This window comes from Pelodiscus sinensis, chromosome 8 (assembly GCF_049634645.1).
Source record: "Pelodiscus sinensis isolate JC-2024 chromosome 8, ASM4963464v1, whole genome shotgun sequence".
In the NCBI taxonomy this organism is placed as follows: Eukaryota; Metazoa; Chordata; order Testudines; family Trionychidae; genus Pelodiscus; species Pelodiscus sinensis.
Window position 1 is genome coordinate 38,333,155 of NC_134718.1, and position 14,265 is coordinate 38,347,419.

General features: G+C 40.7%; 1 protein-coding gene across 17 annotated transcripts in view; it reads right to left on the minus strand.

Annotated features, from left to right (window-relative positions):
- The window catches only part of SGMS1 (sphingomyelin synthase 1), a 216,020-nt gene that overhangs the window by 104,817 nt on the left and 96,938 nt on the right, over window positions 1–14,265 (minus strand). For 4 of the 17 annotated variants that reach the window (XM_075935063.1, XM_075935062.1, XM_075935064.1 and 1 more), the window contains exon 3: window positions 849–6,060. The exons of the other annotated variants lie outside the window; for them this stretch is intronic. In XM_075935063.1, the coding sequence (XP_075791178.1) occupies window positions 1,070–2,416 (1,347 nt within the window). In that variant the 5' untranslated portion in view covers window positions 2,417–6,060 and the 3' untranslated portion in view covers window positions 849–1,069. Of the gene's footprint in view, window positions 1–848; window positions 6,061–14,265 lie in introns of those variants that run through there. 17 annotated transcript variants of the gene reach the window in all.

The window sequence follows — 14,265 nt, forward strand, 5'->3', positions numbered from 1 at the left end:
TATGGGCGTACCATAGTTTTATACAGGGGCAGTAAGATATTCTGGGTCTTATTTTCTATCCCTTTCTTAATAATTCCTAGCATCCTATTTGCCTTTTTGACTGCCGCTGCACACTGTGTGGAAGTTTTCAGAGAACTGTCCACGATAATGCCAAGATCTCTTTCCTGATTTGTCATAGCCAAATTAGCCCCCATCATACTGTACGTATAGTTGGGGTTATTCTTCCCAATGTGCATTATTTTACACTTATCCACATTAAATTTCATTTGCCATTTTGTTGCCCAATCTCTCAGTTTGGTGTCCCTGCCCAAGGTTTGTGGAAGGCTGGAGAGGGATGGCGCGAGACAAATGGCTTGGTCACTGTCTTAGGTCCATCCCCTCCATGGTTCCTAGGGTTGGCCGCTGTCGGCAGACAGGCTACTGGGCTAGATGGACCTTTGGTCTGACCCAGGACGGCCATTGTAAGCTCAGGGCTCAAGGTCGGGGGTCTCAGTGGACCCCCTTGATTTTCATGCACACCTGCTCCTGGGTGGCCAGGCTGGCAGCTCTCCAGCCCTAGACGGCCACTTTCCTGTGCCTAGTGCGGAGGTCGTGGACGAGGTCCACGATGTCCGCACTAGCCCAGGCGGGTACCCGCCTCTTGCGGTCCCGGGCAAGCTCCCGGGAGCCGCCAGCCTGGTCCCGGGAAGAGGGGGAGGGCTGGGGGGCATCGGGTGGCTGGCTCGATCCGTGCCAGGTGCAGGGTCTGCTGGCTGGGTGCTGGCAGGCTTGCACCTGGCACGGGCACTGTAGCCAGCCCGTGCCCCTTTAAGGGGTCCGGGGCCGGGAGGGGGGCAGACGAGTTTCCCTGGTGTTGGCCAGAGTGGCCACCAGGGAAACCTGGGGAGGGCTAGCCTTCCACTAGTTCGAATTAAGGGGCTACACACCCCTTAATTCGAACTAGCTAGTTCGAACTAGGCTTAATCCTTGTAAAATGAGGTTTTCCTAGTTCGAACTAAGCGCTCCGCTAGTTCAATTTAAATTCGAACTAGCGGAGCGCTAGTGTAGTACCTATTAAAGTTAGTTTGAACTAACGGACGTTAGTTCGAACTAACTTTGTAGTGTAGACATACCCTAATAGATTAGTAAGACAGGATTTCCCTTTACAGAAACCATGTTGACTTTTGTCCAACAAATTATGTTCTTCTACATGATTCACAATTTTATTCTTTACTATTGTTTCGACTAATTTACCCGGTACTGAAGTTAGACTTACTGGTCTGTAATTGCCCGGATCGCCTCTAGAGCCCTTTTTAAATATTGGTGTCACGTTGGCTATCTTCCAGTCATTAGGTACGGAAGCCGATTTAAGGGATAGGTTACAAACCACAGATAATAGTTGAGCAATTTCCCATTTGAGTTCTTTTAGAACCCTTGGATGAATGCCATCCGATCCCGGAGATTTGTTAACATTAAGTTTTTCTATTTGTTCCAAAACCTCCTCTAATGACACTTCAATCCGGGACAGTTCCTCAGATTCATCACCCACAAAGGACGGTGCAGATTTGGGAATCTCCCCAACGTCCTCAGCCGTGAAGACTGAAGCAAAGAAATCATTTAGTTTCTCCTCAATGGCTTTATCGTCCTTGATTGCTCCTTTTATAGCTCCATCATCTAGGGGACCCACAGGTTTTTTAGCAGGCTTACTGCTTCTAATGTACTTAAGAAACATTTTGTTATTTCTTTTTGAGTTTTTGGCTAGCTGTTCCTCAAAATCTTTTTTTGCTTTTCTTATTATATTTTTACACTTGATTTGACAGTGTTTATGTTCCGTTCTATTTATCTCACTAGGATTGGACTTCCACTTCTTAAAGGATACCTTTTTGTCCCTCACTGCTTCTTTTACATGGTGGTTAAGCCACGGTGACTCTTTTTTAGGTCTCTTGCTATGTTTTTTTATTTGGGGTATACATTTAAGTTGGGCCTCTATTATGGTGTCTTTAAAAAGTTTCCATGCAGCTTTCAGGGATTTGGCTCTAGTCACTGTGCCTTTTAATTTTTGTTTAACTAGCCTCCTCATTTTTGTGCAATTCCTCTTTTTGAAATTAAATGCCAGGGTGCTGGACTGCTGAGGTGTTCTTCCCACCACAGGAATGTTGAATGTTATTATATTATGGTCACTATTCCCAAGCAGTCCTGTAATAGTTATCTCCTGGACCTGATCCTGCCCTCCACTCAGGACTAAATCGAGAATTGCCTCTCCCCTTGTGGGTTCCTGCACCAGCTGCTCCAAGAAGCATTCATTTAAGCCACTGAGAAATTTTATCTCCGCTTCTCTTCCTGAGGTGGCATGTATCCAGTCAATATGGGGGTAATTAAAATCCCCCATTATTATAGAGTCCTTTATTTTGGTAGCCTCTCTAATCTCCTTCAGCATTTCAATGTCAGTAGCGCTGTCCTGGTCAGGTGGTCAGTAATATCTTCCTACTGCTAATTTCTTATTATTGGAGCATGGAATTACTATCCATAGCGATTCTATTGAACATGTTGATTCACTTAATATTTTTATTTCATTTCATATGGTCCACCCTGATTTCCAGCCTGGACCAAGAAGGTGCCCGCCTTCTCTGGCCCTGGCAGGCTCCTGGGAGCTGGCAGACTGCTCCTGGGGAGCGGTGGAGGGCTGGCTGTCAGTGGCTTGCTGGCTCATGTTTTGGGGCCCCTGGGTCAGGGGCAGTGACTGCTGGCTCTGGGCCGGCAGGCTTGGAGCTGGCACAGGCACTGTGGTCATAGTCTACCCCTTTAAGGGCTCCAGGAAGGGTGAGGGAGGGAGGGAGAAGAGTGTTCTTGCTTGAGGCTGGAGTGGCCACCAGGACACCCTGGGAAGGCTGGAGGCCCCCTATTTCGAAGTAAGTGTCTACACAGCACTTAAATTTTGAATTAGCTAATTCGAGTTTGGTGTTGCTCCTCGTAGAATGAGGTTTACCAAATTCAAATTAAGCACCCCACTCTTTCGAATTTAATTCGAAATAGCGGTTTGCCTGTGTAGACACTATTATAGTTAATTTGAAATAATGGCTATTTCGAATTAATTTTGATGTGCAGACATAGCCATAGGTATTCAGTACTACTATGATACACTTGAGATTTTTTAACCAAAAACAGTGAAGCTTACAATAAGTTTATTACGTGACACATGGCCACTTTGGTTTATCATCATATGTTTGGAAGAATCATTTCCACATAGTAGGGATTCTATAGATTGACCTGTGGCACACAAAGCTTCATTCTAGATGGAAGGAGGGCATTTCAGCATAGGAAAGAGAAGAATGGGTTGCACTTTGTACCTTCACTTCTCCTTCAAAAGAAAGGTAGAGAGAATGCATAGTCCACAAGATACAGAGGTTGCAATGCACGGGGCCCATTCTGTCACAATTCTTCCTCACAGGGAATAAATGCCAGCACAATGAGGATTTCCCTTTTATAGAGAGAACACATTATTCCTGAAACTTCCTTACCAAATGTGGGGCCAAAAGCAGCAGGGCTGGAACAGCCTCTGCCTGTGACAGGGGGAGAAGGGGTTCCAAGCCACCCCTATTTAATCTGTTAACCAATTAAACTTAATGTTTAATCAGCTAACTTGTTAAACAGAATTTTACATCTCTAGTAACTAACCTGTATTTGATGTTCTCACAATATATTTGTTTTATCCCCCCAAAATAAAGGTTTTATTGTTTTCTTTAGAGTCTCAGTCACTTAATTTGCTTGCGTATAATGAGGACTCATCACAAATCTGGTGAATTATATTATTTTAAAGTTTAGTGTTCTTTCAACATTTTGGTAAGCTAAGCATTTGAACACATATTAGAAGTTTAAAATGTTAAAAATGTAATGTTTTAAAACAGATTCTGCAACTATTACTCACCGTTCACAAGCAACATCTTACTAGGCAATCCTCTGATTTAGAATTGGACAGTGTCTATACCAGTGATCCCCGCCATGGCGCCCGCGGGGCTATTTGTGTGCGCTCGCCAGGTGCTCGGGGCTGGCCTGGCCCTGGGCACGTGGCTCATGAATGGTGCCGGAGCCGGCCCGGGTGCATGGCACACGGTGAGCGCTGGCCCCGGGAACGCTACGAATTAGCCGCCCGCGCTCTGGGCGCGCGGCGCTTGGAGGGGGGGGCAGCCCCAGGCGCGACTTAGCCGCCCGCGCTCTGGGTGTGCGGCGCTTGGCGGGGGGGGAGCCCCGGGCACAAATTAGCCACCCGCGCTCTGGGCGCGTGGCACTTGGGGGGGGCCGGCCCCGGGCGCGTCGCGCTTGGGCGGCTCCGGGCGCGCGGCTATGGGGGGAGCTCCGCCCCGGTGCCCCCAAGTGTCCCCGCCCTCTGGCGCCCGGCAGCCTCAGATGGTTGGGGACCACTGGTCTATACTAAGATATTAATTAATATGTATAAAAGTTAACACACATGCTTTTCTTTCCCATTATACATCAAGAACATATACATTTTTTCTCAGGTACAGAGGAAGAGGGATACAGACCAATTGAGAGTCTATGGACAAAGCTAAAAGGGGTAAAAAAAAATAGAGGTGACATCATGGCAGGGGTCTACCATAGACCAACAAATCATGACAGGAGAGGTGGATGGTGCATTTTTAGAACAAACAACAGAAATACACAAAAGACAAGACCTGGTTAGTTACTGGGGAGCTAACTACCCCCAACATCGGCTAGAAAAGTAATACGGCAAAACAGAAATCAGTTTATGGAATGTATTGGGGACAACTCTTTGCTCCAGAAATTCGAAAGAATTTTGCTCACAATAAGAAAGAAAGAAAGAAAGAAAGAAAGAAAGAAAGAAAGAAAGAAAGAAAGAAAGAAAGAAAGAAAGAAAGAAAGAAAGAAAGAAGTGAGAGCAGCAATAAGGACAATGACTTTCTAATAAGCAGATATTAACAAACTCCAAGAAATAGCAAGTAAGGTACCATGGAAAGAAGATCTAAGGGAAAAGGAGTTCAGGAGAGAAAGCAGATTCTCAAGGAGACAATATTAAAGGCACAACAGTTAACTATCCCCATGCAGAGATGGCAGGAAGAATAATAAGAGGCCAATACATGGCTCCATCAGTAGCTCTTTAATGTCCTGAAAAATCTAGAAAAGAATCCTACAAAAAGTGGAAATATGGACAAATTGCCAACAAAGAGTACAAAAGAACAGCAGAAGCTATGGAGAAAAAAATCAGAAAGGCTAAGGCACAAAATTAGTTACACTACCAAGGGACATAAAATGCTGTAACAAAAGCTTCTTGAAATATATTAGGCACAAGAGAAATGAGAAAGAAAAGTTAGGCCCTCTTCTTAGGAAGAAAAGAGAGCTAATAACTCATGACCTCTTGTGACAGGGCGCCTGCCCTGCACTGGGCCTTTAAGCCCAAGGCTCAGGCCTTGAGCCCGGGTGGCTAGGTGAGCCCAGCTGTCAGCTATAAAGGGAGGAGCACAGTTTGCTAGGTGGAGAGCCAGTGGAGGGCTGGTGGCAGAGGAAGCAGGAGCTCCTTGGAGGGAGACAAGCTGGGGATGACCAGCAAAGGCTGGAGGAGGGCCAGCCAAGACTTCCCCTGGCTAGGGGCTGGAGACAAAGCCCCCTGGTTTGCGGGCCGAGCATGAGGCTGACTAGGTAAGCAAAGCTGGTGAGACAAATGCCTATGATGAGCAACCCATACAGACTGTAACTTGCCCTGAGAGGGGCTATATGAGGACAGTCAGGGGGCACTGAGGCACACTGGGGGCATGCACCCCCTGACACCTCTAGAAAGCTGATGTTTTTAACACTTGTTCTGTTTCACTAATATGGTTGATGGTGACCAGATACTCAACACTAATTATATTAACAACAAGGGAAAGGAATGCAAACTAAAACAGGGAAACAACCAGAAATTATAGATACCAATTTCATGGCTGTGAAAAATGTCTCTCAGACTGTGATTTAAGCTGTTGCCTTTGAAATCTGCCTCCTTGGTCCTAGGAGTGCACCTTTAATTCGGTAGGTGAGGAGGGACAGGACTTGTTCATCTCCTGCATAGCTAGTCTGGGGGGTGGGTGAGAAGGAGGATAAAAGGTTACAAGTAATAGACAGCATGGATATGTTAAGAACAAATCATGTCAAATCAATCTAATTTCCCTCTTGGCCAGGATTACTGGCCTACTGGACAGGGAACAAGCAGTAGTTCTTTAGTCTCAAATGTTACACACCCCCGAATGACAAAGCTGGGTCAACACTTCATGTCTAATGGACACCAGCCCTTAAGAGTCTGTCTAACCATTGATCTTTCAAACTTACAGAACCCTTAGAAAGTGCTTGAACACCTTGTAATTCTATTAACCAGAACACCAGTGCAAGCAGAGTGTTCTCAGCTCCACCCTGGAGGCAGCAAGCAGAACATAAGTCATGTCTTACATTCACACAACATGCCAATATTCTTCAAAAAGTCACTACAGAAGTTCGGTGCTCAGTTAAGGGAGCCGAGATATACCATATTTATGCTGATGAAGGCCACTGCAAACGAAAAACTGAAAAACCACTGCACTGCCATCAGAATTAATTTATGTGGAACGCAGATTGTCACTAAAAACAATCTATGTGCCTTCACTTGATAAGCATTTGCATGGCATATTTATATTTTAAAATAATAAATTTGATAGAAGGCACTACAAATTGAACTAAATACACTGCAAAATGGTTTCTACCTTTTTAACCATGTTCCTACCTCACCTTAATATTAATTTTCTCAAATTTCCTCTGTATTTTTCTAGCTTCACAGAACAATTACTATTTACTTCTATTGACATTGTGTGTCAGTGTTCAAACATGAATCTCAGTTTCTTATTATTTGGACTTATCTGGAGCTAGCGCTTTCCAGTATAACTAGAATCAATATTAATAAGATGCCAATAAAATAAGGGCACTGAATGTGACTGGCACTGGATTTTATGGGATGGGTGCTTTGGAATGGAGTAAAAAATAGAATGAGCCAAATGTATTGATTATATATCCTCTATGGAACCTCGCTGACTTTTAGAGTTGCACAGAATGTAAATCAGAGTGATGTTTGTCCTTCGTTTGCACCATATTTTAGCAGTACATAAAAAGATTGAATTTGACAAAGCAAAACGTTAAAATAATACCAAAAATACACTACATATTGAGGCATCATAAAACAGTCCCTCCCCTAAGGACTTACAGTCTGAAAGGCAAAATAAAAAACAAGGATTAGAGGTGGAATAAAATTTACAATAAATGTGAACAGGATAGTAATAATGAATGCTATACAGCACTTAATAATTGGTGATCAAAGTAACAGTGCTTATTAGGATCTAATTTTCAGAACATATGATGAGAGAAATAATATTAGATATCTCTACACTATGGACAAATGGTATACATGCATACTCTCAGATTCACACATGCACTTCTCATGGAATTAACAGGGCACCACACTGACTCAGCCAAGGACAGAGATTGTCCCTTAAGCATGTGCACTGGCAAGGGTCTTAAGGCACAGAAGAGTGCCAGCTATTATAATAAACACTATACTGCCTTTTCCTCTGTTATTTAATATAACTCAGAATATTCATTAAACAACTATCTGTTACACCCAACAGTCAGAGATTAAACCACATCTATCCAGCCAAATTGTCCACCTACTTTATAAAAATACTGCTGGTTTAAGACACAGCACTAACAAAGGCTCTCCACCCCTCTCCACTCCCCCCATGGCAAAATAGGACTGAGAAAGGTTGAAGTAACAGACAGGACTAAGAACTTTCTGATTTTAAAGCTATGTGCACATTCAAATTAACCTTCAACAACTCTCTGGTGTACAACACTTATTTATACAAAAACTGAGTGACTTGCCCATGGACACAATATATACAGGGCAGCACAGACAAAAAAAACTCAAGAGTTTATGGTTCCTTGCCTTCCAGGAAGGAAGAAGACAAGTCCCGTCGTTTTTTTATTATTATTATTAACTTTATTCATCTGATACAGATTAGAGATAAAAATCAAAGGACTTTCTGTTTGCAGCTGATATGCTCTAGAGTCTAGAATCTTGCTAGCTTTAGGTTGTGAAGAAAGCCAGTGTGTTTTACATGTGTCAAGATCTGAAGAAACTGATACCACCCACTAAGAAAGCCAATGAAAGAGCTTTTCATATTGTTACAAACAATTGTTTCATTTGTATCAAATCTATAATACACTGCTTGCAATACTGTGGCTAAAACAAGTTTAAAAACTACCTACTAACCATTCTAAAATACAGGGTACATTTGCCTTCACAAACCTATTCTGAATTACCTAATCAATTAAAATACTTGCCTGAGAACTTCCATTGTAACCCCTTTCTGAAGTATGTGAATAGGATGTTGATTATTCAATATACTTTCTAATTACAGCTTTATTCACTTGTTTTAGCCAGTCTCCTCTGTCCTATTTTTTAATCCAATATGAACACAACCCTCTAATTTCTGTAAATATTAAAAATTACCATTTGTCCCTTCTATGCCAAAGTCAACCGCAGATACATAACCAGGCATCAAAACTTTAGGTCACTTAAGCATCCTGCTGTCAAATAGTTAAACATTTTCTTAGATCAAATTCAGCAACTGAATTTTGCTGAGCTTTAAACACTTCAGTAGTCCCATTGACTTCAATGGTTAGTACTTTATTGAAGGGGAACCTTAATGAATAAAAACCTGTGCTGCTCCCATTCAGTCAAGGGTTAAGTTATCAGGCTAAACGTTATTGTTCACTTGAGTTTCTAATGCTGGAATTACAGCATCATTTTTACAACCGTTTTTTTTACACAAGCTAACGAACTTACCAAGGTACACATTATTAAGCAGCAGTTTTGGAATCAAACAGTTTTGTTAAAAGATAACAAACACCACAAAATAGAAGCACTTCCTAGATTTAGCTGAATTATACTACACAAGATGCAAAACAATATTTAGAAGTGGAATGACTCATTTTAATGCTTCTTATGCAACTTAAGAAGTTAGCTGTTTGCATTATTCAAATACAAGTTTCATTCTAATTCATAGCGTATTGTACATACTGTATATCTGGCCAAATGTGTTAATACCGTCTTACAGAGAAACAAATGCAACAAGGAGATTACTACAACAGGCTCAATTTTCAATACAGGAAAAACACAGACATTTATTCTCTGTTTAATATCAAGTACCTTTCCACAGAATAGTCAGAGGGATGATGTTGAGAAGCTTTTTATAAAATTTTACAGGTGTTCATGGAAACTGTTTAAAATAAAGATTATATGGATCTCACATAGAATAGAATGCCTATAAGTTTTCAAACTATGTCTTCAATTTTATATATAATTTAACAGCCATCCTCACAATTCAGGCTTGTGGATTCAAATGATTTTCTATATTTCAGAAAGTTACCTATTTTTGAAGTTGGAATTTATTATTCTGAATGTGTACATTTTTGTTGCAGTCTATCCAGGTATCTATTATAAAGCAACTGATAGTTCTTCAGCTGACAGATTTTATTTTGACTTGCTTCATACTTCTACAATGGATTACTTTAATATCTGTTAGAATATCTTCTTACTCTGTACTTAGTACTAAAGCTATTTTCATGCTTCCTTTCAGCACTCCAAGATTCACGTACATCTAAATCTTGCCAATTCTATCTGTATATCATCTCTAATGCGTTTCCTTTCCATCCACAAAGCTAAAACTCTTGTTCAGTTAAAGCTCTCAGCTCGCATCTTGATTCCTGCAATATCCTTGCCCCACACATGACCATTCAGAATTTTGCTGCAGAAATCATTTCTTTAGCCCTGTAGAGTCCAACCAATTCTGAAGCAGTAGCCACTATTGTAGCTACTGCTATAGTGAACTAGCCACATTCCACCAGGCAAATAGACACATTGTTCAAACCAACTAGCCACACACAACCAGCCAACTAGCTACATGTGACTAGTGGCTAGCATGTTGGACACCACAGCTCTGTTGCTGTGACTACGTCATCCTTTTTGTATCCTCTTCACTGTCTCCCCATTCTTTGTCATATTAAACTATTTATCTTCCCTTTTAGGGCTCTTTACTTATGATCTCTGCCCACTCAACCCATCATTTATCATTCAGCACTGAAAGGTCTAGTCACATCTACCAGCCCTCCTCCACAGCCCACTTGTAAAAATGTACACAGCTGAAAATGTGATATTTACCAATTTTCAAATCCTGTGGATGTAAAATTGATTAGGATGGTTCCATGAATTTGGTAGGGCCCTAATTACAATATTAAAGAATATTTGCATAAATTAGATGTGCTTAAGTCAAAGGCCTAAATTAATTAATTCTACAGTACTAAAGTGATTAGACGAAACAATCTCTGACCCATTAACAAGCACCTAAGAGTATTGTCTACACTGCAGTTAGCTACCCATGGGCTAACTGACTTGGGCTCAATAGGCTCAGGCTAAGGGGCTATTTAGCTGCATTTTAGACATTTGGGCTCCACAGCCTTCCCATCACAGGATCTTAGAGCCAAGGCCGCAGCCGAGCCTGAAGACCTACATGGCAATTAAACAGCACACTACCCTGAGCCCTGTGAACCCAAGTCAGCTGCAAGGGCCAGTCACAGGTTTTTAACTGTCCCATGCTTCCACTCATGGAAGTAAGGTTTTGTAAACATCCACAGAGCTTCCTCAGATCTCTCTTTACACCTCTTCTCTGCCAAAAATAAAAAACTGGCAAGTTAGGCTGCTGTGAGCTATGACCCTAGTGTTTCAGAGTGAGCATATTGTCTGACCATTTCTTTGTACTCCTCTGTTAGTCTGTCTATATTCATTTGTTATCTCTTATCGCATACTTAGATTAATAGCTCCTTGGGACAGGAACCATCTTTTGTTGTTGTTGTTCAGTATTTGTTCTGTTCCTGGCACAGTAGGGTCCTGGTTAATGGCAGGGCTCCTTAGACCCTCCCATAACAGATCGCTAATACATCTCGCTACAAGCAGCACCACTCAAAACCAGCCCACACTCTAACATCCTTAGCATAGCATTTCTTAGCACTTAAGTTCCTCTTTTTGAAAACAAGTTCTCAAAATAAAGACTAGCCACACTAGTGATAGTCACAGGGTTACTAAATCACATATAGTTCACAAAATCTGGTATTACTCCCCTCAGTATGACCCTCGGAAGTTTCCTGGAACTCCAACTAGCGCTAGGAACCCTCTTCCATTGACTCTAGTAATTTACAATATTATGGATTAGTTTTATTTTAAATAAACTAAGAGAGAACCACATAAAGCACCCAGAAGCAGGAAAGGCAAAATATAAATACTTTAAAAAATACAATGATGAGAAAAAAGTACTAAGCAGACATTAAACACAACAAACAAACATGAAAGAGATGTTAGTGAGGTTGGACACATGTCTAAGGGTGTGTCTAGACTACATCCTTCTTTCGACAGAGGGATGTAAATTAGACACTTTGAAATTGCAAATGAAGCCTTCATTTCCCACACTTCATTTGCATAATTGTGTCATGGTGCTCTTTCGAAAAAGTGCTATTTTGAAAGTGAAACCGCAGTCTAGATGTGCTTCTTTCGAAAACAGAAGCCTTTTTTGAAAAACCTCGGTTTGCAGGATATTTCGAAAAAGGCTTCTATTTTCAAAAGACCCATGTCTAGACTGCAGTTTAATTTTAAAAATAGTGCTTTTTCGAAAGAGTGCCATGATGTGATTATGCAAATGAAGCATGGGAAATTCAAATCTTGGCTTCATTTGCAATTTCAAAATGTCTAATTTACATCCCTATGGTTGAAAGAGGAATGTAGTCTAGACACACCCCTAGAGGTGACAAATCTGCTTATGAAATCTTTTACTCTGACATTTTCTCTTCACTCTGTATAACAATCACAGGAAATGGTAGTTTCATACTATGTAACTAGATGTAGAAGTAGTTGTGTCTTAAACACCAGACTATATTTTATTATACTTGATCTGAAACAATGGTGTGTATCACTGTATATCATTATTCTTGTATTCCAGTAACACTTCCAAAGAAAAAAAAAAAGCAACTGTTTTCTATACAAACTAGGGGCCCCAATAGTACACATACTTGGACTCTCGAGCACCTTAGAGTTAAAGGCCAGAAAGTACCACCACATGATCCAATCTTACTATCTGCATATAACAAACTGCAAAACACCCAACCACCACCCAAACCAAATCCAACAAATATTAGACCAAATTATTACCTATTTAAGGGAACGAACTATTTTGTTCCACAGGTAGAGAACAGGAAGGACTGATACCCTGGACCCCTGTAATGCCTGGGAATTTATGTTAAGTAAAATATACTTATAGTTAAAGATGAAAAACCAAATGATCCATGCCCCACACTGCAGAGGAAAATACTCAGCCGAATTTCCCCAGGTGAGTAAACTACCTAATGAAACCACGTAACGATAGTTCACAAGACAATGCGTTGTCAACAACTTTCAACGCCTGGAGAGATTAAAGACAAGCAAGTAAGGAGCACAAAGGCTAAAGTTATTAAATGTTTAGATTTCCCGCATATAAATATTTGCTTTTGTTCTCCCAGTCACTTCTTTTCTGTAAGAAGCCTCAGGCCAAATGAGAGATGTTAGCTGATAACTTCTGAAAACTAGGCTGATCATTCTAGTGTCTAAATGTGGACTTAAAAATTTTAAATTGAAACACTTGTGTTTGGAAAATCTTGGCCTTAGTATCATGAAATAGATTTGATCTCATATGCAAATCAACTTTTACTAGCAGCAAGATGACTATTGTATTCTTTATTTAGAGCCATCCAAATACTCACCTAATTTCAACTAAAAATCCTTCAAGAGATAAAAGACTAACCAGTTAGGAAAAGCAAATTGCAAGTTCAGATTTTAGATGCGAATGTTCAACTTGTAGCGCACCTCTCTAGTCTGGTACCCTTGGGACCTGATTTGTGCCAAACCCGAGAATTTGCTGTCTAGCAACACTGCCAACACTCCCACTGCTTACTAGGTTCCTAGTAGACAGTTAGGGGTAAATTAGAAATAAGTAACAGCACAGAACACTGAGAGCCAGTACTGGAGGCTGTAAACAAACTTTATGGAGCTACAGGAAACTCGGCAACACCCATGATAAGTGTACATTTGGCCAACTAAAATCATGCCAGACCACACATGTTGCCAGACCAAACAGTGCCAAACTAGAGAGGTTCAACCTGTAGTATTTTCTGACAGACAAGTGGATCATTTGACTACTTACTATCTAGCATAATGGGATCCTGCTCCATAATCCCAGTAATATATTTTAAATTGGCATGACCATATATACCAAAGGGATACAATAAAAAAAAAGTGAACACACACAAAACTGACAAATCAGATTTTAGAACAGAGTGGGGGCAAGGGGGGGAGGTTAGTGTATATGAGATAATTATATTAGGGGTGATAATTAGGGAAGCTATCTTTGTAATGGGTAAGGTAGTTAGCATCTTTGTTAAGGCCCATTCGTAAAGTGTCAAATTTAAGTATGAATGACTGAGGAAGTGGGTCTGGCCCACGAAAGCTCATCACCTAATAAACCATCTTGTTAGTCTTTAAAGTGCTGCATAGTCCTGTCTCTTGTTTCAGCAAGACTAGACTAACACGGCTACATCTCTAGTAATATATTTTAGTGAGCCATATCCTGCGATCTCTTTAGTCTTTACTGTGGCAAAGCCAATCAATCAAAGTTTGATCAGAGTAAGGACTCTATAAGAACTGCAAGTTTGCTTTTGTGTACCTGAACCAATGAGAGGCTAAACATCCCTGAAGCTTTATTTGAACATAATAAAATGATTGCTACAGTATATTACAACTACTCTTTTCTTAAAATAAAAGATACTGTCTTGATGTACTCTTTATTGAGCAGCACACTTGAAGCAAAAAAATGGAAAAGAAAAAGGTCATTTATGCTTACAGTATCATTCACCTTCCCAGATTAATCTCTCTCTTTCTCCCTCTTTCTAACAGAAAATATGAACCAAAGATTGTGTTACCTTTTATGTTCTTTAAACAATGTGATTAATTAGGACAGATTTCTTCCAAAGCAAGCAGCTTTAAAGAAACTCACTTTATATATAAAAAAGTTACAATGACAAAATAAAGCATTTCTATAGACTATTCAAATATTTTCAGAGACACACACAGAGAAAGAACAGGTCATGGGAATAAAATCCTTTATTTTATATTCCTGT